Source organism: Papilio machaon, chromosome 12, assembly GCF_912999745.1.
Source record: "Papilio machaon chromosome 12, ilPapMach1.1, whole genome shotgun sequence".
NCBI lineage: Eukaryota > Metazoa > Arthropoda > Insecta > Lepidoptera > Papilionidae > Papilio > Papilio machaon.
The window spans coordinates 3,094,157-3,118,802 of record NC_059997.1 but is presented as its reverse complement, the minus strand read 5'-3'; the positions used below and the strand labels follow the sequence as shown (position 1 = coordinate 3,118,802).

Sequence of the window (24,646 nt, the reverse complement as noted above, 5' to 3'; positions counted from 1 at the left end):
TACAATATATATAATAAACACTCCACAGAATGATTTTGCAATTTTTATTTGAAGTCTTGATTAGTATTAATTAAATAACATCTTCAGTTATTGATAATAACTTATATATATTGTTTATATATATTTACTTCCTATGTCGTACTAATATTATAAATGCGAATGTTTGTATGGATGGATGGATGTTTGATAACAGGTATCTCCGGAACGGCACAACGTATCTTGATGAAATTTGGCACAGATGTTGAACATAGTCTGGAGGAACATATAGGCTACTTATTATATTTTTTTTAATTCACGCGGACAGAATCGCGGGCGACAGCTAGTTACAAATAAATATGGAGATGTTTTAAAAATTAACAAGGTTCTTAGAGAACGTGTGCAAAATCAACATACTCGGCAAATATGTCTATTTGAAGTAATATAGCTCTAAGTTTGCTAATATCTTAATGTATTTAACACTAGTGATTTGTCCCAGCTTCGCTTGTATAAAAAGCAGTGTACGTAAATTCACGCCAGTATTTTTTTCAAATCTTATTGCTCAATATTTATTGCAGCGGTTCTCAAACTTTGTTGACTACGAAACCATTTTGGAAATTGAATCTAGGACCAATTATTCTAGGCCCTAGAATATGTAATTCTTTTCTCGCGTCCCTCGTTCGATACGCATCCTAACTTTTTATGGTTACGTATTATTAAACTTTTGACTGATTTTTCCCTAGAAACTTAAAGTAACTCTTTAGTAATTTTTTTATTACGATTATTACTTTTAGAACCTCCCAGAAAAGCTTTGCGGAATCCTGGTGCTCCAAATTTTTAGAAGCTTTGGATTATTTTTTTTGTTGTTATATTGTATATTTATGTTTATTTATATGTTTAACATTTTATCTCATTTTATAGCTAGTGGTTAAATCCATGTCGCCGTTTACAGAACAATAAAATAAACGTTCAATTATTCTTTATTTAAACTGACATTAAAAAAAAAACGAAAAGTTAACTAATAGGTTAACCATATATCTTTACATGTAAGTTGTATTCCATGTCGTACATTTATAATGCCAAATTATTCATAGGTAAAAAATTTGTTGATATGCGAGCCGTTACCTCGTACGGAACAAACAACAGACAATCCGAGCTCCATTCCCACGGGCACGCACCTGCGCGGACACATCTTACAATACACCGATACACTGTAGGGCGACCATGCTCTACAAAATATCGAGACTTGTGTTTAAGTATGAACCTAAATTTATTAATTACTATTAAAAAAGATCTATTACGTCACAGAGAATCTACATTATATTATAAAAATTACAAGTCATGTTACATCATTATTTAAACGCTGAACCATAAAAACCACCTGTCTCAATCACGTAAGTGGAACTGTCTATTAAATTATGCAACCGTGTGTTTTCCCATCTCAAAACACGTGGTACAAAACATATTATCATAATTAAAAGGGAACTTGATAAAAAATTGATGTTAATATTGTTTCTGCAGTGGTCATGGTAATTAACGGGAACAGAGTCCTACAATTCCAAAATGTATGTTGGTCATCGTAGTTTAAGCCCGCATTCCTCGTCGCCTTCACAGCGTCAGATGAGCCCTGTGGTGGGGCATTCAGCATCGGATCTCACGCCACACAATCACTTGCTTTGGAACGCCGACGTAATTTGGGCAACGTTTTCATTAAGCTAAGACTAAACTTCTCACGACTTTTTTGCCAAAGTGAATATGAATTATGCTGAAAAGAGATGAACTCCTTTCATGCATTATTGTGTTCAAGCCTGAGACGCGGGCAACTCAGTAAGAAGCGCGAAGCGGCGTGTCGGGGGTACGACAACGTATGATAGCTTCGCGATAGGCCATAGCCAAATTGTCTATTTATCTCTTAATAAACTATACCAAACAATTGCTCCTTACTTGATATAAAATATAGCAAGAAATATTCTAACTCAAATTTCAGTAAAACTATACTATTACAAAATTTATTGAAATAGTCAAATTACTGAATCTTCCCGTAAATAAAGATAATTTTTACCTAATGAAATTGAAATGAAGAAAAAATATAGAGTCGATATTTATACGATAGAACGTTTACTTTTTATAACTATTTTGAGCACGCATTGCGAGTGTTAAGCGCCTGGAAAATTTACGCTTTTACGCAAATTATCTTTGCCATTATTTTTAAAAAGGAGTACTGAATATAAAAGCAGAAATCAATTCATCCAAAAAATACAAATACCAGAAGTTCTACATTCTATGTCTAACTAGTTTAATCTCCAGAATACTTAATTCAATAATCTTGAAGTCATTAAATTCTACAAACTAAAATCAGAATAATCAAATTACTATTTACATCGTTTACTATTTTTTTCGGCCGATTTTCGTATACCTAAGGTTTAATTCGATTTGTATTCTAAATAGTTCGATTCATAGTCGTACATAATTGTTCATAAAACTCAAAATTACAAGTACAACTTAAAAGTTATTCACTATTGGTAAACTGAAATAATATAAAATAGCAGGATAGTACCGGAAACCCATTTGTCGTCAGTTGCTCAGTCAATTTATCCAAACGAGCGTATTCCTGTGTCACGTGATTGTTCTAAATTAAATCAATTTATAACTTGGGGAACCCTATTATTTCATATCTTGTAACTTCCTTTTCAAATGGACGGACAATGGATCTGCTTGATAGTTTATGTTCACATATAAGTATGTAATTACAAACGTATTGATAATATTATTAACAGACCTGTGAAATAATTCATAAAGTAAATAACGTACATCTCATCTCAAATTTATTTTTAAATAGGCAGTGCGATTACTATAGTAATTTATTACACAAATAATAATACAAAGTGAATGGTTCTAGTTCTGTTATTACATTGTAATAAATTTAACATACATTCCACAAAACAAAACATTTCCAATCGTATAATGGCACACACTGTATAAAATACGTGGGCAGGTCGGGATGCACCTGAGTATTTCACGAAGCGACTGGCCGGCGCCGCGCGCCCTAGTCTGTGACCCCAAGTCGCCCACAGACCTCGAGATCTCATAAACATGACATAGAAATAAATATGCATGATAAATTTGATATATAATGATATCTTTACACCGATTTCTACTGGAAATCTGATATATAAAATTCTCGTGTCACGGGGTTCGAACTTGAACTCCTCCGAAACGGCTTGACCGATTCTCATGAAATTTTGTGAGCATATTCAGTAGGTCTGAGAATCGGCCAACATCTATTTTTCATACCCCCCCCCCATTTAGTTTTTTTTTAAGTGCGCGCGGACGGAGTTGCGGGCGACAGCTAGTATAATTATAGATTACTAATTATGCTCATAAACGATGGGCTAATTAACTTATTGTTATAAAATCGTGATTCGAGGCAAAATTCTGAGTCGAATGATTGATATCGTATGATTAGATATATATTACTCATTAACTACTATATCTTTGCACTGTCATTTCAGATTGGAAATATTTACGAGTAGTCACGTATTTAATAAAACTTTATTGTCATTAAAGATGGCAACAGTTGTAATACAGCATGGAAAACTTCAAGGCAAAAAATCGCAGAACACCAATGGATTTGAGTACAATGAGTTTTTGGGAATACCTTACGCCAAACAACCGGTGGGACAACTTAGGTTTAAGGTAATGAAAATATTGCATTATTTTAGTTTATTAACATCTAGATATTCGTATCAACGCTTATGATGATATGTTTTTGTTAATTTCGAATGACTTGAGAACTTTAAAAATGTACCACAAAATATCGGTATTAAATCGTATTTAGAGATCGTGTTTACATGGTTGTTTGTTTTGTTTATATGGTTAAAATAGCTGTATAATTTAATTCAAGCATGCTTAATTTTTTAAATCGTTCTGTAAATAAATAAAATAAAATTACTATAAAATTTCATAAATATTAATTACTAATAACATACTTTCAGAGTCCCCAACCGCCTGATAAATGGGCCGGAGTAAGAGATGCTACAGTGGTCAACCCAAACAACGTAGGATTGCAATTTGATATGTTCAGCAGTCAGATTATCGGGAGTGAAGACTGTCTGTATCTTAATGTATATACTCCCAAGATACCTGATGGAGAATCCAAATTACTTCCCGTAATGGTATTCATACACGGCGGGGGTTTCGTAGTTGGAAATGGAATATTAGAAAATGAACATGGACCAAATTTTCTTATAGAACACAATGTAGTCATAGTTACCATCAACTACAGACTTTCCGTTTTAGGTTTTTTGTGCTTAGATATACCTGAAGCAGCTGGTAATATGGGTTTGAAAGATCAGGTCAAAGCTCTTGAGTGGGTGCAAAATAACATAGTACATTTTAGTGGCGACAAAGACAACGTTACTATATTTGGAATAAGCGCTGGTGCTGCATCTGTTGAATATCATTTATTATCACCCAAATCCAAAGGTCTATTCCATAAAGCGATTCTGCATTCTGGCTCCTGTCTTAATCATTGGGCAGTTAATTACGAACCAAAGAAGCTAGCATATCAACTGGCCACAAAGTTAGGTTACAATAACTCTTCAGAAGATGTATACGCTTTAAAAGAATTTCTGTTGAATATCCCTGGAACAGATCTAATAGCGGCTTCTTCTCAAATATGCGAAAATTATACAACAGAAAAAGCCAGAATTTTCTTTGGTTTCGTACCAACTGTAGAAAAAGATTTTTCGAACGGCGATGCATTTCTTAGAGACCTTCCGTATCGCTTACTAAAGCAAGGTCTTTTTTACCACGTTCCTATTATCAAAGGATTCTGTAATAGAGAGGGTTATTTAACGTATGTGCTTAAGCCTAAAGCAATATTAGACGTCCAAGAGAATAAAAACTTCACTTCTTATTGGTCATTTGAACTAGATTCAGATGACAAAATTAAATATAGAGAAGAAATGAAGGAGGCTTATTCGATGAACATAAAACCTGGAGACGACGAGGACAAAGTTGGAGTAGATTTCTTCAGTGATTTTGATTTTGTATCCGGAATTTGGACCAGTGGCAAGTTAATAGCTCGAAAAGGGGTACCTGTGCGATTTTATGACTTTTCTTATGAAGGAAAAATCAACTTTTTCAAAGTAGCTTTTGGTATAAAAAGAACTGGAACCGCCCACGGCGATGACCACACTTACATTTTGTACAATAAGGTCGCAAAGGAGGCACAGGGTCATGATTTAATCATAAGAAACACTATGTGCCTAATGTGGACTAATTTCGCTAAATCAAGGTAATGTTGTTTATTAAAAAGAAAAAAACAGAGTTGTATAGAGTAGCCTATGTATTATTTCATACTATAGTCTACCTGTCTTCCAAATTTTATCAAGATTCGTTAAGACGTTTTGGAGATACGTAGTAACATCCATCAAAACTTTCGCATTTATATTATTACTATGATATAGGATAACAAAATTATAGATTGTCGTATTGATACATAACTTTAATGCTACGACAAAGTAAAATTCATTACAATTAATACAGTCAACTGAGTTACGTCAATCGTATCTGTGTTGCTTACATTCTTGTAGTTTACCATATCATTTATTTTTATGAGTATAGTCCATATTGTACATGTAATCCAGGACTAATTCAAAATAGTGAGAAAAAGTGCAGAAGAAGATTACTATTTTAAATACTTCAACAGTTCTAAGGATGCTTTAAATATTTGTATTTATTCGAAACTAACTGTCGCCCTCGACCAGTCTGCGCGAAATTAAAAAAAAACAAACATCTATCAATCCATCCAAACATTCGCATTTATAATATTAGTAAGATTTAAATATCTCATATTAAAATTTTCGATTTTCAGTTGTCCTACACCGCCAGACAGTATGGGAGAGCTAATCGAGTGGCCCGTGTACACAGAAGATAATCCTGTATATCTGAGAATTGACAAAAACATCGAAGTACTAAGTGACTACGAACCAAATAGAATGTCTATATATGAAGAAATTTATGAAAAATACGAAAAATGATTTAATCTGTTTCTAAATATTTCTTCTCACTTACTCGTATTATATTATGGTGAAGGTTTAGAAAAACATATGTTTATTAAATAAATATGTAGGATGTTTTCGTATTTAAAAATTGTTTTTTTTTCCAATGCACATCTTATCTATCAGCCTACCCTTTCCCCTACGGAGTCGGAGTCTGCACAGGTATTCTACTATTCCATACATCTCTATAAGCTATTAAAATTAAAATTTGATTTAGCAATCGTACAATATAAAAATTCAATATAAAAATAGTACAGTCATTGTACTTGAAAATACTATGATAAGGTTTTTTAACTAATTACAAAGTTGAGACTCACGGTTATATGTACGATTGAGGAACTGATAAAGTATAATATTAATATAAAAAAACAAGCAACGCTTGTAGGTATGTTTCTCCATTATTGATATTACGGTGAGAGTTTTGACCCAAAAAACTATACCTATAAAACTATTCTTTTATATCTTGTTTTTACTTCTAATCTCTTTGAAATATTTTCTAGTAAAAAATATACAGATTTTTTTTATTTTTAAATGATATGGTAACGAATATCGGGTTTAGGTGGTATCTAATTCAGAAGTGATAATAAAAACATTATATTTAAGATACTTAACATTGACATAAAAAAACAAACTTAGATTCATTTATCGAAGTACAAAAATAACTCGATAAAAAGCGCGGTGTCAGTCTGTTAACGAAACTCATTGAAGATGGCCACATTGTCCATAGAACAAGGTAAACTGAGAGGCGGCAAATCACAAACCGACAATGGATTTGAGTATTACGAATTTTTGGGAATACCATATGCCAAACCACCTGTTGGAAACTTAAGATTTAAGGTAGGTACGATTCAGTTTTTTTTATTTCAATACTTTATCTATTTATCACTATTAGTCAATCATTAATTACGGTTTAAATACCAAATATTCAAATTAAATCGCAATTTAATACGACTGCCAACATTGGGTTATCGTAATCATAATATATCTAAGGCTACTTGGCTATTTGATCTAGTAATTAATTGTAATATCAACTTTTAACCCGACAAAGTTATGGTCTCACATGGTACTTAAGGTAGCCTTTAACATTGACAAAGCCTACAAGTTTTAATGGTTACCAGTGAGCAAAAATCTCATAACTTCTACAGAAAATCGTCCATGTTACAACTCCAAACAATTGATTTACAACTTATGAATCGAGTTGACGTAGTAACTCCTTACTATTTAAATTGATATATCCGAACACATTAACAAATTAACCTATATCGTCCCTGTAGATGGAAAACTAAATAAGTGCCATATTGACCAGATTGCGTTTTCGTTCATTTCTGATTGAAAAAAAAAAATAACGTATATTCTAGTCACATATAATCTACAAGTAATATTTTTATAGATTATCGAAATAATGAAAATGTCAACTTTAAACCGTGTAGCTGCTGATCTCTCCTTATTCAAAATATGACGTTGCTAAGTTGACATTTAGTCCAGTCATTTTAGTAAGTTCACCTCGGAATTCGAGATACCCAGCTGTAAGTCTGTAAATACTTGTATATTGACACCCTAAAAGTTGTCTCAAAACCTACATATGGTAGGGTGTAAGCAACTATTAAATTTCGAGGTCAAAGGTCACAAAAATCGTTTTTTTGCGCTTTTTTTTTAAATATCTCATTTCCTATGGTTTTTTTGCTATTTATAATTCCTAATCAATATTGTAGAATACAAAATTCTCTACAAATTTTGTTCAAAAATTTTTTTTATACGGTGAACCGTTTTCGAGATAGAGGGCGGAGATCGCGCGGTAACAGCATCAATTCAGCCTCCGGTTGAAAACGCGCCATAAAGTCGATGAACTATCGCTAAATCAATGATTATAAATATTTGTCAATTTTTATTAACTATTATATTATATTTTATCATTTTTTTCCTAACTTATCCACTTTTAATTCAGTATTCATTTATTTAACAGCACTTACCTGCCCATGTAATTGCAGAATTGTTAATGAAAATATAGGAACTATATTTGAATTTTAACCTAATTAATATTAGTAACTTCTTACATGATGAAAAAAAAACAAATAAATTATGAATTAATCTTTTTATTTAAAAATATCATTGAATACATTAATTTTATTGAAAGTAAACAAAATGGAATAAAGGGTACAAAAAAGTACAATTTATAATTTTAATCATCTTCTTCCTCTTCATCGTCGTCTTCTGGCTGCTGGTAAATTTCAAACTGATCTTCATTATCGTCTTCAACGACATTTGTCTCAAGTTCTTCCATGATTTCTGGGTCAAAGGTTCCATCTTCGTTAATATCGCTCTGATATGGTAGAGCATAGAGACAAGCTTGCCCATTACATTGGCCACAAATTATAGAGCATTGCAAGCCCGCTTTCCTGCATCCGCATCGCGAAACACAACCACTCTTGCAGTTGCAGAAAATTGTATTTAGCAAATCTTCTGGAGCAGGTGGTAAAATTGTCATGATAGGCTCCAGAAAATCGTTTCGCATTGCCCAACCCCATACCTGGGGTTCCAAATCATGTCTTAACCAAGTTTGAACTTGATAATATACACGGTTGAAATGTTGATGAGCAGCTTCACTTGTTGGTGCAATATTTGAAAGCTGCACAGGTTTATTAAGTTTTGTAGACTTAACGTAATGCATATAACGAAGATGATCGAGACTTTTCACAGATTTCGAAGCATTATAGAGTGCCAATAAGGTTTGAGTTCCACTCTCTAATAATTTCTGGGCCGAACAATTTTCTTCCTCTAATGCTGCAGCTAGTTCATCCAAATTTGTCAGTAATTAATTAATTTGACAAATATTTATAATCATTGATTTATCGATAGTTCATCAGCTATATGGCGCGTTTTCGACCGGAGGCTGAAGTGATGCTGTTACCGCGCGCTCTCCGCCCTCTATCTCGAAAACGGTTCACCGTATAAAAAAAAATTTTAAACAAAATTTGTAGAGAATTTTGTATTCTACAATATTGATAAGAAATAGAAATAGCAAAAAACCCATAGGAAATGAGATATTTCCAAAAAAAGCGCAAAAAACCGATTTTTGTGACCTTTGACCTCGAAATTTAATAGTTGCTTACACCCTACCATATGTAGGTTTTGAGACAACTTTTAGGGTGTCAATATACAAGTATTTACAGACTTACAGCTGGGTATCTCGAATTCCGAGATTCTTACCTAATTTAAGCTTAAATGACTGGACTAATTGTTATTCACATATTTTCCGACTGCCACAAGATCCTTGTCCACCTATAACTCTTGTATTTATTTTCTGTGCCTATGCAGACAGGTACACATGACCCCTTAGGAGGGCTTTACAACGATGACGTCCATTATGACATAGCGACCAGTGGTCAAAGGATTAAAACAAGCGTTTAACAAAACACAACGTTGCTATACAGTATTGCTCCAAAAATACAGTTAGCGACGTTGTGTTTTGTTCAACGTTTAGTATTTTTTTAGCTATACAGTTTGTATTTAATTAAATTGACTTCTTAACCTTGTCAAATGATATTTTTTCAAACCTTTCAGAGTCCTCAACCGGCAGAAAAGTGGGACGGTGAAAGAGATGCCACGGTCGCTAGCAAAGAAAACATAGCATTACAAATGGATATGCTTGAGAGTCTAGACATTGTAGGAAGTGAAGACTGTCTCTACCTCAACGTTTATACTCCAAAGATAACTGAAAACGAATCTGAATTACTTCCAGTGATGTTCTTCATACATGGAGGTGGTTTTGTACATGGAAATGGGATTCTAAAGAAAGAACATGCTCCAGATTTTCTTATCGAACACAACATCGTTTTAGTGGTAATAAATTACAGATTATCCATTTTGGGATTTTTATCTTTGGACATCCCAGAAGTAGCAGGAAACATGGGCTTGAAAGATCAAGTCAAAGCTCTTGAGTGGGTGCAAAACAATATAGCACATTTTGGTGGTGATAAAAATAATGTTACAATATTCGGCACGAGCGCCGGCGCTGCATCCGTAGACTACCTTCTCGTTTCTCCAAAAGCGAAAGGACTTTTTCATAAAGCCATTCTTCATTCAGGATCTTGTCTAAATCATTGGGCAGTTAACTATGAACCGAAAAAACTAGCATATAAAGTTGCCGAAAGTTTAGGTTATAATGAATCTTTAGAAGATGTAAACTCCTTAAAAGAATTTCTATTGAATACTCCTGGATCGGATCTAACAGCGACGGCCTTAAAAATTTGTCAAAAATATACGGACAAATATATTTTATTTGGATTTGTTCCAACAATTGAAAAAGATTTCGGTAACGGGGAAGCTTTCCTAACCGACCACCCGTATCGCTTGCTGAAGCAAGGTCTTTTCAACCAAGTGCCCGTCATTAAAGGTTTTTGTAACAAAGAGGGTTACTTAATGAATGCGATAAACCCTAAGGGAGTATTAGATGTCTTACATAATAAAAACTTTGTTGAACATTGGCCATTTGAACTTGATGCAGATGATAAAGTCAAATACAGCAAGAAAACGAAGATGTTACTTGCTTACTCGAGGAACATACAACCTAGTGATGACCATGATAAAATAGCAGTAGACTTTTTTAGCGACTTAGACTTTGTAGCAGGCATTTGGAGCAGTGGAAAACTAATGGCTGGAAAAGGAGTGCCTGTACGCTTTTATGAGTTTTCTTATGATGGTAAAATAAACTACTTCAAATTGTTATTTGGTGTCAAAAGAAATGGAGCAGGTCACGCCGACGATCATTCTTACATCATGTGCCATGATCTAACAAAAAAGGCACACGGCCATGACATTATCATACGCAATACAATGTGTCAAATGTGGACCAATTTTGCTAAAACGAGGTATGTGTCTTTTTTTGGAAATAACAGCGAGTTTTAAAAGAATATGCAATCCCAGCTTACTTGTCCACAGCATTAAATATAAAATTGTAAATCATTTACTTTACACATTTATTTTACAAAATATTTTTAAAACTAACCTCACCAATAAATATAACAAAAGACAAATATAATAATATACACTTATACAAGTAAAAATCTAATTTTAATGAGATACTTAATGTATGTGTTACATTCATTGCCGATTGTTTTGCTGACTGAGGGTCTTCCTTAGTGACCAAGCAACTATTACTATTTACATAACCAAAGATTATAATATAAAACCAATGTTTTCTTTTTCAGTTGCCCGACACCTAAATGCAGTTCGGATAATTTGGTAGAATGGCCTGTGTATGCGGAAAATAATCCCGTGTATTTAAGTATTGATAAAAAAATCAATATATTAAGTAACTACGAACCACAAAGAATGGCAATTTTTGAAGAAATTTACAATAAATATGAAAAATAAATTGGATGACGTAACATTTAAATCCAACCATCCAGGTCTAAAAAAATTTCTCTTTTAAAATATCCCTCACACACTTCCTCTCGCTTTGCCAACTCTTTTACTGTCCGTGCCGTTACGCTGTGGAACTCTCTTCCGTCGTCCATACGAGAAAGTACATCGCTGCCATCCTTCAAAAAAGGTCTAAAGGAACACTTTATATCACTTTGAGTTTTGCTATTAAACAAAATATATATGTATATATATATATATATATATATATATATATATATATATATATATATATATATATATATTTATATATATTGTATGTATGTATATAATTATTTATGTATATGTGTTATGTATATATGTAATATTTATTAAGTTTATTATTTAAGACGTTATTTATGACGACTTGTACACACATTTACTTATTAAATAAATAAATAAATAAATTACCCATTAAACAACCTCTCTCTATATAATGGTAAGCTGTAAGAGAACTCTTTTAGAGTTAAGCTTTCCAGTACAATACTTCATGTGTATGTACAAAGTTTAAATAAATAAAATAAATTTATAGCGGATCGACTTATCTGTACCGGTGAGAAACTCTGTGGTCGCGGTTAGATCTGTCAGAAAAAAGAAAACTAAAACCTACATAGACATAGAAAATCACACTAAAAATATGACAAAAAAGATATAGACCGAAGAACTTATTTGTCCCGGTGGACATAAGTTAACTAAATTGTTATAGCTCACTAGCTGATTGATGCCTTTTGACTTTTCGATTAATGACTTCGCTTATCGAACTTTACTTTGTCTAGCCGCCAGAGCATTATCCCATATGACTTATATGTATGCCCACCGGGTCATATATTTTTTTTGAAGTCACTTAAGTTTTGTTATGCAATAAATATTTTAATTAAGTCCGTTTGTTTGTTTGTGTTTTTTCAAAATACAACTCAGTTACCATTTAAATGTAAACACGAATAAATCTGTCTTTATTATAATCAAGATTTTTTGTATGTCATTAAGTTGTACACGTGAAATCTGTGGGTCAGCTATACGCAGCGGGCTCTCAGCGCCCTTCGTGTACAATACAGCAATAGCCTTAGGATGCTGCTGGGGTTCCCCCGTGTGCCGTACACGACGGGTCGGGTCCCGCGGCACAACCTGCCTAAGACTACGTCTCACAAGGCCTGGCGTATTATTGTAATTATATGAAGTGGCAATTACCAATTCGATGCCCCGTTCACCGCCTGCAGGTGCCTGGTCACTCTGACGGTGTCAGTCGAGTCAAATAAGTCACTGTCATACAGTCTAAAGGCGCCAGCAATGCTGCACTCCTGATGCACCCGATGCACCGCTTCCCGTAAGCGCCCTATAGACGCGTCCTTTATCGAACCGAACGCGGAACCGTAAACTTAGCGACCCTGTACGCTATATAATAAACACGTCCGATGTGCTATCAAATTGCCGACCACTCCCGATGCTGACACGATGAGCTCTCTCGACTCACTCTTTCCCCGCACAACCCCCCCGCAGGCCCTGCGCCCGAACGTAGCGGAGAGGGATTTCTAACTACCCGCTTGTGCGGGAGAATAAAAATGAGTCGATCTACCTACATAAAACCTGTGTAGGTCAACCGCGAAATTCAAACATATAGTTCGTCATTGAAGATGACGAACTATAGTACATCTGTACCGAACACCCCGCCACTGTAGAGCATCCGGGATGTTTGCGCAAGCGCACACTGACGGCTTTAACGCCGTGCTGCGCAAACGGATAGATTGACTTTTACGCAGAGTGCGGGACTGCCCCAACACTGTGTGATAGTGCGACACTGGGTGCGTGCACACGTCCACATGGCCGGCGACAGACCGCCTTGATTCTTATAAATTTCAAACGTTTTTGGTTGTACGTAGTATAATAAATCTGTTAAATTGTTTATATGTGAATTGTTCATATCGACGCTGGAAAGCATAAACGCTGTAACCCTTGAAATCGCGAATATGTTTTTCACACGTTAATAATTTCAACCATTATCAAACGATAATGATTGCTTAATACCGCATACTTGTAGGCGTATCAGCTCACGAGTTATGATTTTTTGGCTCTCCTGTAAAGTTCATACTTTCGGGGTTACAGCGTTTACGCTTTCCAGCCTCGATATAATGGTGGTTGGTGGGAGACTCTTAAGAAACGTCCTAAAAAGGACAAAGAGTTACATATATAATGGGGGTTGGTGGGAGACTCTTTAGAAACGTCCTAACATGGACAAAGAGTCACACATATAATGGTGATTTGTGGGAGACTCTTACAGGAACGTCTAAATGAGGACAAAGAGTCACATATATAATGGTGATTGGTGGGAAACTCTAAAAAAACATCCTTAGACGGACAAAGAGCCACATATATAATGGTGGTCGGTGGGAGACTCTTAAGGAGAATCCTAAGGAGGACAGAGTTACATATATAATGGTGGTTGGTGGGCGACTCTTACAGGAACGTCCTAAGATGGACAAAGACTCACATATGTATATAAAAAAAATTCACATGATATATTTACATTGGCCAAGTACGGGTTGTTTAACGACGTTTTCTTTTTCCGTAAGAACGTCGGATAAATGTACATATGTAAATCAAAAATGGAAAAACACATTGGTGCATGGCAGAATTCAAACCCTGGTCCCGCAAATTACAATTCATGCTTAACCCCTGAGCCTTGACAATGACGCTCGACCACCATTCATTGTTTAAAATAATATTACAAAAAAAATCTAAAACACTTTTATAAATTAAAATTTTATAACATGTGTATATTCCCTTTTCATTCAAATATTCATTGTACCACATAAATTTTTCTTTAGAATTTCTTTAGAAAATAACAAATTTAGTAATGTTTAATAATACTTCTTGTACAATTCTTCATACAATTTAGTTCTGTTGGGGTATGGATTTTCCTTCATTGTCAGTTTATCGTCAATGAATAAATACGACATTATATCCGTAACAGGTTCCCACTTAGTAGTTATAATATCGTCGACTGTTGGTGTTGGGTTACTAAAATAAAAAACAAACTATTAGAAATAAAGTAAAAAGCATGCCAACAAAGCAAATTATACTTAATTGTTTATCAACTAATGGATTCAGCACACTTACAGAGGACTTAATATATTTTACGTATCAAATAAGAAAGTGCGTCTCACTGATATCGATTTTTCAAAAGCCACTAGAAAAGTAGATTATAAAATTTTAATATTTTTTTTAACTCCGAGATGCAAATTAATAAACTGTGTTACACTATCTACTTTCAATTTGAGTGATATATAAAATGGCGTGTATATATAAAAAGTATAATTAAGTAATTAAAAAGAGAAAAATCAATAAGGAAAAATATATATCACTGTAAATAAAAAATGTTAATAATTTAATTGGCTAATGAGCAAGACAATCAGAGCATTTATTACTCAATAAAGGATTATGACTGACATATCTAAACTTACCCAAATTTAGCGAAATTCGTCCACATCGTAGACATCCTTTCGCGTACCAATTTATCCGTTTCAGAGATTTCAGCTTCTTTAAAAATATCACATTTAATCAAATAACCGCCATCATCACCATGACAAGCTCCACCTCTATCGATGTTTCTTGTTTTTTTAAAGTAATTTAAATTACCATCATATGAAAACTCATAGAAATACACAGGGGAATTCTTCTTAGCAATCAGTGAAGTAGCAACATACACACCCCCAAGAAAATCTACATCAGTCAAGAAATCAATAGCATAATAATCATCATCCTTGTGTGTTTTTTCACCTTCTAAATACACCAATTTCAGCTTTTTATCAAGTTCATCTTTTTCTGTGATATCAAAGTTGAAAGGCAGTTCTGATACAAATGACTTTGTACTTGAAATGTTTTCTATTTTTTGGGGATTAAAGGGAATCATTAAAAGACCCTCACGTGTACAAAAGCCACTCATAAACGGCACTTTAGTAAACTCGCCATTTGATAACATATCATAAGTGGATTTATTTATAAACTGTTCCCAGTCTCCGGACTTTTCTACAGTTGGAACAAAGCCAAAGGTAATGCCTCCACGGTGAGTACCCATCGCAAGAGCTATCATAGAAGCTTGTATTAGTTCTTTTACAGGCATTTCCTTTAAAATTTTCAATAGTTCATCATTGTTTCCTGGAAACTTTTTCTTAATAAGTGGTATTTTATAAGCCAATTTTTCTATTTCATTATTTTGTGCCCAATGTAAAAGAGATGAGCCAGATTGGGCAATAGCTTTGTGAAATAAACCTTTGGTTGTTGGAGACAGAAGTAGATATTCAACGGATGCTCCACCGGCACTCACACCAAAAATAGTTACATTCTTAGGATCACCACCAAACTGAGCTATATTTTGTTGTACCCATTTTAGTGCAAGTAGTTGATCCTTTAAGCCCATATTGCCACTAGCACCTTTTTGGCCTAAGGATAAAAATCCCAGTATGCCTAATCTATAATTCAAACTAACTATAACAACTTCTTTTTCAATGAGATAGTCTGGACCGTGTAAGGTATCATCAGTTCCATTTCCAAATAAGAATCCCCCTCCATGTATAAAAACCATAACAGGTAGCTGTGGCCCTTCATGAGGAAGACGTGGTGTATATACATTTAAGTAAAGACAATCTTCATCACCAATTACTGTACCCGTTGCTCTATCATATTGTGCACATATGTTGCAATTCTTTGTGGTATCTTTCACACCTTCCCAGGGCTCTGGTGGTTCGGGTATCTAAAACATATTATTTAATATTTTAATTAATAGTACAATATTAATTATAGAATGTATAAGAATAAGTATTCTAGAAATTTAAAAAATATTATTGTTTAAAAAGTGCTTCACTTATTTTGTGCTATGCCTGCATGTAAAATATTAACATATAGATAAAAATTGTGCCTGCCATTGTCACCAACTATAATTAGCACCTTGGCTTTAAGAGAAAATCCATTCATTTTCAAGAAAAGCTTAATGCACTATGTGCATAAAACTATATACTTACAGAAAACCTTAAATCGCCTACTGGTGGTTTGGCATACGGGATTCCTTTGAACGTATAGAACTTTACTCCATTTAAACTTTGACAAATTTTACCCCGCAATTTACCATCAGTAATAGTCACTTCTGGTGCAGACATTTTAAAATTAATTTTCTGTAAAAAATGATTGACGATTAATGATTATCGTTTCTAGAAGAGTTGTTATTGGTGGTTGATTTACAATAATTGTTTTACCTTTCCTCCTAGGATGTAACAAAAATAATATGATAAGAATGAAAATGTTAATTTAATTTATTGTCATAAAATTGGCTTTTAATATTTGAAATAGCAGTTAAAATGCCAGGAAATAACTGGAAATCTTGAAATGGAATGCCTGCCTCTGTACCTGTCATGCTATGCTATCACTGTTTTGTCAAGTGTCAATCTGTGATTGGCTGTTTACGTTCCTTTCCTTGGCACACCTAAAAGCCACTGCTTGGAAATTAAATTGAATTGAATAAAATAATTAATATAAATATATGAATTATTAAATTATACGGATTATTCGTAATTTTATAGATTATTTGTATTTATCTCTATCAATTCTTTAAAATTAAAATTAAATTACGTTCCTTTCCAAATAAAATAGCGTTCAAAAAAGTTTTTCGAAGTAAAATAGGTAACGTCCAATTTACATGTTTAAAACAAACATCGCCATCTATTGATAAGATAAAGTTAAATGAACATGTTTTTTTTCGACTGTATTTTTTTTTTATGTGTGTTACTGCGAATCTCCGCCCTTGGTATTCCGATTTTGATAAAAATTATTTTAATCGAAAGGAAGTGCTTGCAGATGGGTCCCATTTTTTTTTTAAATAACTAGAAGACTAGTAGATTGCTTTAGGCGCTTACGTAGGCTAAACTATAGGACCTCCATAAAAATGATATATGGAAGAATTGTTGCCCTTTAAATGTGCTAAATAAAAATCCGCGATAGCATATAATTATGCATGTTTTCTTTAAAAACATCAATTAAATTCATGCCCTATTTTTACTCAATCAGTCTATCTCTTCCTCTACTTGTGTACCTCTTCATACTCATTCCGACTGCACTTGACTGATTGATAAATAGTATTGTCATCCCTAACATTCTTTAAAAAAAATAGAGACAAGGATATGTGTCAACTCAAGTGTCACGGCCGGCAGTCGAAACCCACTGTTACACAGATACTTGACACGTGTGTCTTAGCTAAGCTGAACCCATATTAAATTATGTTATTCAAACAACAATTTATAATTGCAGTCTTTACAAGTCACGTCAGTCAGTCAGTCAAGTCAGAATTTTTCCGATTCAGTCAGTATCAACAAATACCTTTTGTCGATACAGCGCGAAATTAGGAAGGCTTTTTTTACAATAAGTGAACTCTGATTTTTGATAAAGTAAATTCTCACAAGAGACGCGCTTTTTGCTTAGAATATTTGTCGAAATTTTCACACAATTATGTCCGGGGTAAAAAAAAGATGGATCTTATTTATCATATGAGAACCAACAACGTTTAATTACATTACACTGACATATATATTAACGGTGTCACAGTTTTCAAGACAGTCTTAAATGATACCCGAGAACACTTTCAATAAAGCGTAAAGTTTATCACTGATCAAATCGCAAAAAATTGGACGATGGCCACGGTATCAATAGAGCAAGGCATGCTGCAAGGGAGAAAATCACAAACTGATAATAGATTTGTGTTCTACGAGTTTGTGGGTATTCCATATGCCAAACCCCCGGTGGGACAACTAAGGTTCAAGGTATGATAGGCTTTAAAATGTTATTTGTATATTATTTGTTTTTATTTGTACTGTGCCGAAATATTTGTATCCCTTGATCTATCATCTCTGTTTTTAGCTAGCTGTCGCCCGCGACTCCATCCGCGCTGAATTAAAAGAAAACTTAATATGTGTTCTTCCAGACTATGTTCTGTACCAAATTTTATCAAGATCCGTTCAGCCGTTACGGAGATAACTTCAAAGAATCATCCATCCATCCATCTATACATTCGCATTTATAAAAAGGTTAAGTATATTAAATTCAAATTATTTTCTATGAAAATGTACGTTTATTTCTTATATCGTTTTAATTAGCACATAACATCCTGCAAGTCTTTTATTATAATCTTGTTCAGTAAAAATCATAGTTTTTTATATATTATAAGTTAGAAAACGACCAAGCGGCCACCAGAATTCACCGAAATAGCGAAGCGAGCACTGCCTGTGAACATCTACGTTTGCAAATGCGTTGCCTATCATCAATCATCGGACGAGGGGACACAAAGAAAGAGGATATTTCCCCTTCCTATGCATACCTTCCTCCGCCAAATCCACTTCCCCTTCCCATCATTTTCTTACAAGAAAAGGGTGGGAAGGGAACGTGGATTAAAATGATTTAAGGCCTTGTGGTATTTCACCGACCAACCTGACCCATTCGTGCACCCAAGAACTATTGTTGTTGCGGGAACTACCTTTGTTAAATTATCCTCTTTATTTTAACATACTTTATAGACCAGTTGATATTTTAAATTAAATACATATTGCCATTGCAGAGTCCTCAACCTCCAGAAAAATGGTATGGCGTGAGAGATGCAACTGTTGCGAATAAGAACAACGTGTCATTACAAACAGACGTAATAAGTGGTCGAGTTGTGGGAAGCGAAGACTGCCTTTATTTAAACGTCTATACTCCCAAGATACCAGCTGAGAAATCTGAAACATTACCTGTAATGATCTACATACACGGCGGTGGTTTCATTCGTGGAAACGGAATATTAGAAAATGAACATGGACCAGATTTTCTCATCGAGCACAATGTAGTTATAGTCACAATCAATTACAGGCTCTCCGTCTTAGGATTTTTATCTTTGGACATACCAGAAGTAGCAGGCAACATGGGCTTGAAAGATCAAGTCAAAGCTCTTGAGTGGGTCCAAAACAACATTAAACATTTTGGTGGGGACAAAAATAACATCACTTTATTTGGGCTGAGTGCAGGCTCTGCTTGTGTTGAGTATCACATTGTTTCACCAAGATCCAAGGGTCTATTTCATAAAGCTATACTTCAATCGGGCTCTTGTCTTAATCATTGGGCAGTTAATAATGAGTCAATGAAAGTAGTTAGTCTACTTGCCGCAAGTTTAGGATATAAGGGATCATTAGAAAATAAAATTTGTCTTAATGAGTTTTTTTTAAATATTCCCGGAACAGCGTTGACCGCATCGGCTACACAAATTGCCGAAAATTGGAAAGTTGATGGATTTTTCTTTGGATTTGTTCCTTGTATTGAAAAAGATTTCGGGAATGGGGAAGCTTTTTTAACAGAAAAGCCATATGAATTATTGAAGATGGGTAATTTCAATCATGTACCTGTTATTAAAGGTTTTTGCAACAAAGAGGGTTATTTGATGCGTATTGCGAAACCAAAAACAATATCACACATTCTGGAAATGAAAATATTTACAGATCGATGGTCGTTTGATTTTGACGCAACAGAAAGATGTAAATACGATGCTCAGTTGGCTCAGGCTTATACAGAAGACATTAAACCAGGAGATGAGTATGATGCGCTTGCAGTTGACTTCATAACAGATTCTGAAATGGTGTCTGGAATTTGGATCAGTGGAAAGATGATGGCTGGTCACGGTGTGCCTGTACGTTTCTATGAGTTTTGCTATGATGGAAATATCAACTATTTCAAACGCCTTTGTTGTATTAAGGGTAGAGGTGCGGCTCACACTGACGATCAAAGTTATGTGTTGTGTCACAAATTAATGAGAAGAGCTATCGGACAAGATTTAATTATACGAAATTTAATGACAAAAATGTGGACTAATTTTGCTAAATATAGGTATGTACATGTTGTATAGAAATAATGAAGCTTTCTCGGTCAACTTGGTGCCTTGCAACTATTAACATCAGTAGTACCTAATATTTTTTGTATTTTTAGTTCCCCTACCCCGGAAGATAGATTGGAAACGTTGACTGAATGGCCCGCGTTCACAGAAAACAATCCTGTTTCCTTAAGAATTGACAGAGAAATTAAACTATTGACTAATTACGAACCGAAGAGGATGAAGATTTTTGAAGAAATTTATGACAAACATTACTCATGTTAATTAAATAATCTGCATATTTTTAATTGCAATAAATAAAGTTTATTATTATTATTAAAATAATAGCTAATCGTATTATATTGTTTTTAATTATTTTCGCTGTTTTTGGAGTCTCAATTAGAACGTTCCAAGTTCTAAACGGATTCAAATTCACGGCAAAATGAGATAGCCGGATGCGCACCTGTGCGCGCCGCAATGCCGTGAGAACCGACATCTCTGACAGTCTCTCTGCGTCACCATCAGATCGCAAATACCGTCGGCTTTTTATCTCGCTAATTAATTTTTGTAACTAACGGAAAATTGAGAAAAACAAATGAACTATTGACAAGTTGACAAAATCTAAATAAAAACTAATCTAATGTATATCGCAAGTAAAAATCAGTATACAATACTCAACAATATTCTCAAAAATTACATGTCAAATTGTCAATGATTAGTATAATGAAAAAATATGGGTCTAGTAAAAGCTTAAACAGACGAAATTTATAATCTGGAAGTGATATACAACCATCTAATTCACTCACAAGTAAATAATTCATGCAATAGTCGACTTTAACACAAAGGTATAAGGTATACTATAAATTATTTTACAGCAAATTTGTATTGCCAGTGTGTTATAAAGCTATACAAACTATGTTGGTCTGTTTGTTGTGTTATTTTGTACGCTTTGAACATCCGCGTCAGACTATTACCGCAACTTTTTGTTATTACCCAAATGTAACCATAAACGATAATATATTTAGGATAATTTGAACTCTTTATTTCTATATTATAAACAAATCAATGCATAGATTTTTAATTAGCTTGTAAGGTTAGACTTGAAGGCTTTAATTTGAAGTCTTACATTTTTTTGCAATGCAGCCAACTAATTTCGCCATTCGACAATCGAATTTGCCGATACTTTGCCATTTCGATTGCTTTCATATGCATCCCCTCCATCGCCATATCCACCTCTCCTATCCAAAAAGAGGTTTTCATTCGGTGCAATTGTAGATTATTCTTTAATAAATCCTTCAAAACAACTTTTTCTTTAGATTATTAAATACTCGTATAATTACGATAATTCGTACGTAAATATCTTATAAATGACTAACATAATTATTTTAAATGTTCTCTAACTGATTATTTTTTATTTGTTACTTACTATACTAAAATACTTATAAAGAGGTTGTTTCGATTGAAGCACCTTGAGTTTTTTTCTTGTAATCTCGAAATATCTAGAAACTTAATCCGCTAATACATTAAAACTACGGTCACACTAAAACACACGTGAGTCGTTTGCAAAATTCGTTTCGGATTTGTTCGTGTGAACCTCTGTGCTGGGATTCCTCTTGCATTTTTCCGCCTTATTGTTCAACTCTTTTTATAAGTATTTAAACGTTTTTATACGTAACAAAAAAGTGGTCCTTTAAGTAAAAATAATAATTCCATGTATCAATTATATGTAATGTAATAAAATATTAACTGTTACTCAGTGAATGTCGAATGTATTACTTTTCACAAGAAACTTTACTATGAAGTAAACCGACTACCACTGTTGTTTCTGTGATACGGGGACTGAGATTCGAGTCGCGAATGTGAACAATTTAGAATACTAGATCTGTGCTATAGATTTCTGGTATATATTTTTACCTAATTTATAAAATTTAGCCTGATAAAATGGCTTCTTTAAAATCTTTATGACTTACCCGCTAGTAACATAACGTAAATACGTGATTTGGCGCTAGCGGGCGCCGTGCGTGTTCCCACTTCGCATTGTTCGCGGTGCGCAGACGCAGGTGTGCCCGAGACTGGCCGGCGCCAATCGCATTCCTGCGGCGGTCACGGCGTCGAAGATTTCGCGTGCTAGCTGCAGACAATCCTACAAGGAATGCCATATATGTGCCAAGATATTGTACCAATTAATAAAAATTTAAAGTATTTATAAATTAATTGTGTAACATTAACTATTCTTTTCAAAATATGCTCAGTAGTTCGTAGATATTTTGAAAGAGTATTAAAATCATCGAACTTTAGAGTTCCAGGTTAAAGTTATTAAAATTATTAAGTTAGAGGTTTACATCCACCACAATACTATCAACATCAACCCATTCATTTCTCCTCTTGCTCGATAATAAATTTTTTCAATCGATTTGATCGATTAAACTTTTAATGTACCTGAAGCGCCATCTATTATCGTCTACTCCACTTTGAAGTTAAAGCTATTCGACGCTAGATGTCAATAAAATTTCACCTTAGTTTGATTTAATTCGTCCAGTAAATAATTTATTAAATAATCTTTGTGAGGAAAATAATTTTATGTAATAAGTTATATTTATTGAGAATTAATGTTTTATTAAGCTACAACAAAATATTATGGAAATAACTCAAATTGATAGATTTTACTCATGAGTAGTTTAAAACAGGCAACACAGATAACGCATGGATTTTGTTCGCGAAGTTCATCTCCCGGCATTATCGGAATTTGAATTACGAATATTCTAGACTTTACGAAAGGAGTTTCTTGAATAGCGATTCATTTTCAATTTTGTCGTTACGCCGTTGTTTAACTAGAAAGAGAAAATAATGGCAAACGCTGTGAAAACCCTCATTCCTCTGCTCGATAGAGTTTTAATAAAAAGAGCTGAAGCTATAACCAGAACTGCTGGAGGAATCGTTATTCCAGAAAAGGCCCAATCCAAAGTGCTTCATGGTGAAGTAATTGCAGTAGGTCCTGGAGCAAGAAAGGAAAATGGCGAATTTATTCCCGTACTAGTGAAGGTTGGCGATAAAGTTCTTCTACCGGAATACGGCGGTACCAAAGTCTCCCTTGACAATGATGAGAAGGAGTATCACCTCTTCAGAGAATCGGATATTTTAGCCAAGATTGAGAATTAATATTAGTGCTAGTTTTAGTTTTGCGGGATTTCGAATTGGTTCAGACTTTAGATGTAGTCCTGTATGTCAATGTGATTGTGTAATTGCCACTGCTGTGGGGTATAATGTTATGTTATTTCCATTTATTATAATATTGTTATAAAAATTGTGTATTATTTTCTGTCCCTGAAATTACTTTTGATTAATTTATCAAAGTGAACATAACCTCAAAATTCGTATATCCTACTTTGTTACGTAAAATATACTTTTTTTGCAATTGGAATTTATAATAACATCATTTCAATACTATCTTCAGACAAAACTTGAAAGAATAAGCTATTTTTTATTTTACATTTACATGGACTAAAAAAAGTTGCTCAATCTGTATGTTTTATTAATTACATATGTCTTGAATTCACTTAGATGTCTAGCGACACATTAGGATAATAAATTATACCTGCCGTTAGTTTGGACTTGGCATTTACATATTTATCATTTAAAGCAATTTATTACATAAATATATTTTGAATAACAAGAAACTGAAATACATACCTTCTTCATACATGGTTGTTATTATTTTACTAATATTGTAAATGTTAATGCTTAGATGGATGGATGAAAGTTTGTGAGAAGGTCTCCAGAAATCTCCAGAATGGCTGCATGGATCTCGATGAAATTTGGTATAGATGTAGAACACTTTCTGGAAGAACATATAGGCTACTAATTAAGTTTTTTTTTGAATTCAGCTAGTCATTCATAACTCTATTTAGTAAAAAAAATTCTGATGGTTAGTTTGATGAAGCCACAATATACACATAAAGATCATAATTAAATGGAGATGCTTAAGACTAATCTTAAAGAGTCCTACTCGAGCAAAAACATCACAAATTGGGAGTTTTGTTGTTTCCCTTCTTTGTTCCCTGTATTCTGTTACTGTAAATGGTCTCATTGCAATAAATATGTTTCAAAGAAATTAAGGTTAACATTAAAAATCTTTATGATCTGAATTTTGTGAGATGTAATAAACTGAGAGTTACAACATAATATTTTTATTTAGTCTATACATTAATAAAACTGAATAAACTGAAAGCATCACATTATTTTATTGTTAAATCATCTCAATAAGTATGTAGTGCACAGATTGTTTAAATATGTTTCATCTGTAACTTTCAAATTGTATGGCAAGCATATT

At 33.7% G+C, this 24,646-nt stretch overlaps 5 protein-coding genes across 6 annotated transcripts; 4 read left to right on the top strand and 1 right to left on the bottom strand.

Annotated features, from left to right (window-relative positions):
- Nucleotides 1–3,491: 3,491 nt before the first annotated feature.
- LOC106713699 (esterase E4) lies at nucleotides 3,492–6,020 on the top strand. Its single transcript, XM_014506544.2, has 3 exons — nucleotides 3,492–3,672; nucleotides 3,972–5,275; nucleotides 5,855–6,020. The coding sequence occupies exons 1-3, from the start codon at nucleotides 3,544–3,546 to the stop codon at nucleotides 6,018–6,020; spliced, it is 1,599 nt and encodes a 532-aa protein (XP_014362030.2). The 5' UTR covers nucleotides 3,492–3,543.
- Nucleotides 6,021–6,703: 683 nt separating this feature from the next.
- Nucleotides 6,704–12,297, top strand: LOC106713812 (esterase FE4). The gene is made up of 4 exons (XM_045680137.1): nucleotides 6,704–6,878; nucleotides 9,603–10,909; nucleotides 11,249–11,429; nucleotides 11,966–12,297. The coding sequence occupies exons 1-3, from the start codon at nucleotides 6,750–6,752 to the stop codon at nucleotides 11,412–11,414; spliced, it is 1,602 nt and encodes a 533-aa protein (XP_045536093.1). The 5' UTR covers nucleotides 6,704–6,749; the 3' UTR covers nucleotides 11,415–11,429; nucleotides 11,966–12,297.
- A 1,967-nt stretch (nucleotides 12,298–14,264) lies between these two features.
- On the bottom strand, nucleotides 14,265–16,906 carry LOC106713813 (esterase FE4). 2 transcript variants are annotated; one of them, XM_014506686.2, is made up of 4 exons: nucleotides 16,839–16,906; nucleotides 16,457–16,606; nucleotides 14,900–16,188; nucleotides 14,265–14,456 (listed from the first exon to the last, which is right to left on the bottom strand). In XM_014506686.2, exons 2-4 carry the CDS (start codon nucleotides 16,589–16,591, stop codon nucleotides 14,297–14,299), a joined length of 1,584 nt encoding a protein of 527 aa, XP_014362172.2. In that variant the 5' UTR covers nucleotides 16,592–16,606; nucleotides 16,839–16,906; the 3' UTR covers nucleotides 14,265–14,296. The 2 variants fall into 2 exon arrangements, with proteins under 2 accessions (XP_014362172.2, XP_014362171.2); XM_014506685.2 differs by lacking the exon at nucleotides 16,839–16,906 and adding an exon at nucleotides 16,688–16,719 and having other exon boundaries at nucleotides 14,266–14,456.
- An 899-nt stretch (nucleotides 16,907–17,805) lies between these two features.
- Nucleotides 17,806–20,601, top strand: LOC106713700 (juvenile hormone esterase). Its single transcript, XM_045680340.1, has 4 exons — nucleotides 17,806–18,244; nucleotides 19,036–20,136; nucleotides 20,203–20,333; nucleotides 20,433–20,601. The coding sequence occupies exons 1-4, from the start codon at nucleotides 18,116–18,118 to the stop codon at nucleotides 20,599–20,601; spliced, it is 1,530 nt and encodes a 509-aa protein (XP_045536296.1). The 5' UTR covers nucleotides 17,806–18,115.
- A 2,402-nt stretch (nucleotides 20,602–23,003) lies between these two features.
- Nucleotides 23,004–23,620, top strand: LOC106713771 (10 kDa heat shock protein, mitochondrial). The gene has a single exon (XM_014506630.2). The coding sequence runs from the start codon at nucleotides 23,164–23,166 to the stop codon at nucleotides 23,473–23,475; it is 312 nt and encodes a 103-aa protein (XP_014362116.1). The 5' UTR covers nucleotides 23,004–23,163; the 3' UTR covers nucleotides 23,476–23,620.
- Nucleotides 23,621–24,646: the final 1,026 nt, after the last annotated feature.

Excerpts from the sequence above, each read along its gene's own strand:
- LOC106713699 (XM_014506544.2), top strand. The coding sequence starts at position 3,544 with ATGGCAACAGTTGTAATACAGCATGGAAAACTTCAAGGCAAAAAATCG. Across the intron at positions 3,673-3,971 it reads TGGGACAACTTAGGTTTAAG|AGTCCCCAACCGCCTGATAA; the intron begins GTAATGAAAATA and ends ACATACTTTCAG. Across the intron at positions 5,276-5,854 it reads ACTAATTTCGCTAAATCAAG|TTGTCCTACACCGCCAGACA; the intron begins GTAATGTTGTTT and ends TTCGATTTTCAG.
- LOC106713812 (XM_045680137.1), top strand. The coding sequence starts at position 6,750 with ATGGCCACATTGTCCATAGAACAAGGTAAACTGAGAGGCGGCAAATCA. Across the intron at positions 6,879-9,602 it reads TTGGAAACTTAAGATTTAAG|AGTCCTCAACCGGCAGAAAA; the intron begins GTAGGTACGATT and ends CAAACCTTTCAG. Across the intron at positions 10,910-11,248 it reads ACCAATTTTGCTAAAACGAG|TTGCCCGACACCTAAATGCA; the intron begins GTATGTGTCTTT and ends TTTCTTTTTCAG.
- LOC106713813 (XM_014506686.2), bottom strand. The coding sequence starts at position 16,591 with ATGTCTGCACCAGAAGTGACTATTACTGATGGTAAATTGCGGGGTAAA. Across the intron at positions 16,189-16,456 it reads TAGGCGATTTAAGGTTTTCT|ATACCCGAACCACCAGAGCC; the intron begins GTAAGTATATAG and ends AATATGTTTTAG. Across the intron at positions 14,457-14,899 it reads ACGAATTTCGCTAAATTTGG|TAACCCAACACCAACAGTCG; the intron begins GTAAGTTTAGAT and ends TTTTTATTTTAG.
- LOC106713700 (XM_045680340.1), top strand. The coding sequence starts at position 18,116 with ATGGCCACGGTATCAATAGAGCAAGGCATGCTGCAAGGGAGAAAATCA. Across the intron at positions 20,137-20,202 it reads TGGCTGGTCACGGTGTGCCT|GGTAGAGGTGCGGCTCACAC; the intron begins GTACGTTTCTAT and ends TGTTGTATTAAG. Across the intron at positions 20,334-20,432 it reads ACTAATTTTGCTAAATATAG|TTCCCCTACCCCGGAAGATA; the intron begins GTATGTACATGT and ends TTGTATTTTTAG.
- LOC106713771 (XM_014506630.2), top strand. The coding sequence starts at position 23,164 with ATGGCAAACGCTGTGAAAACCCTCATTCCTCTGCTCGATAGAGTTTTA.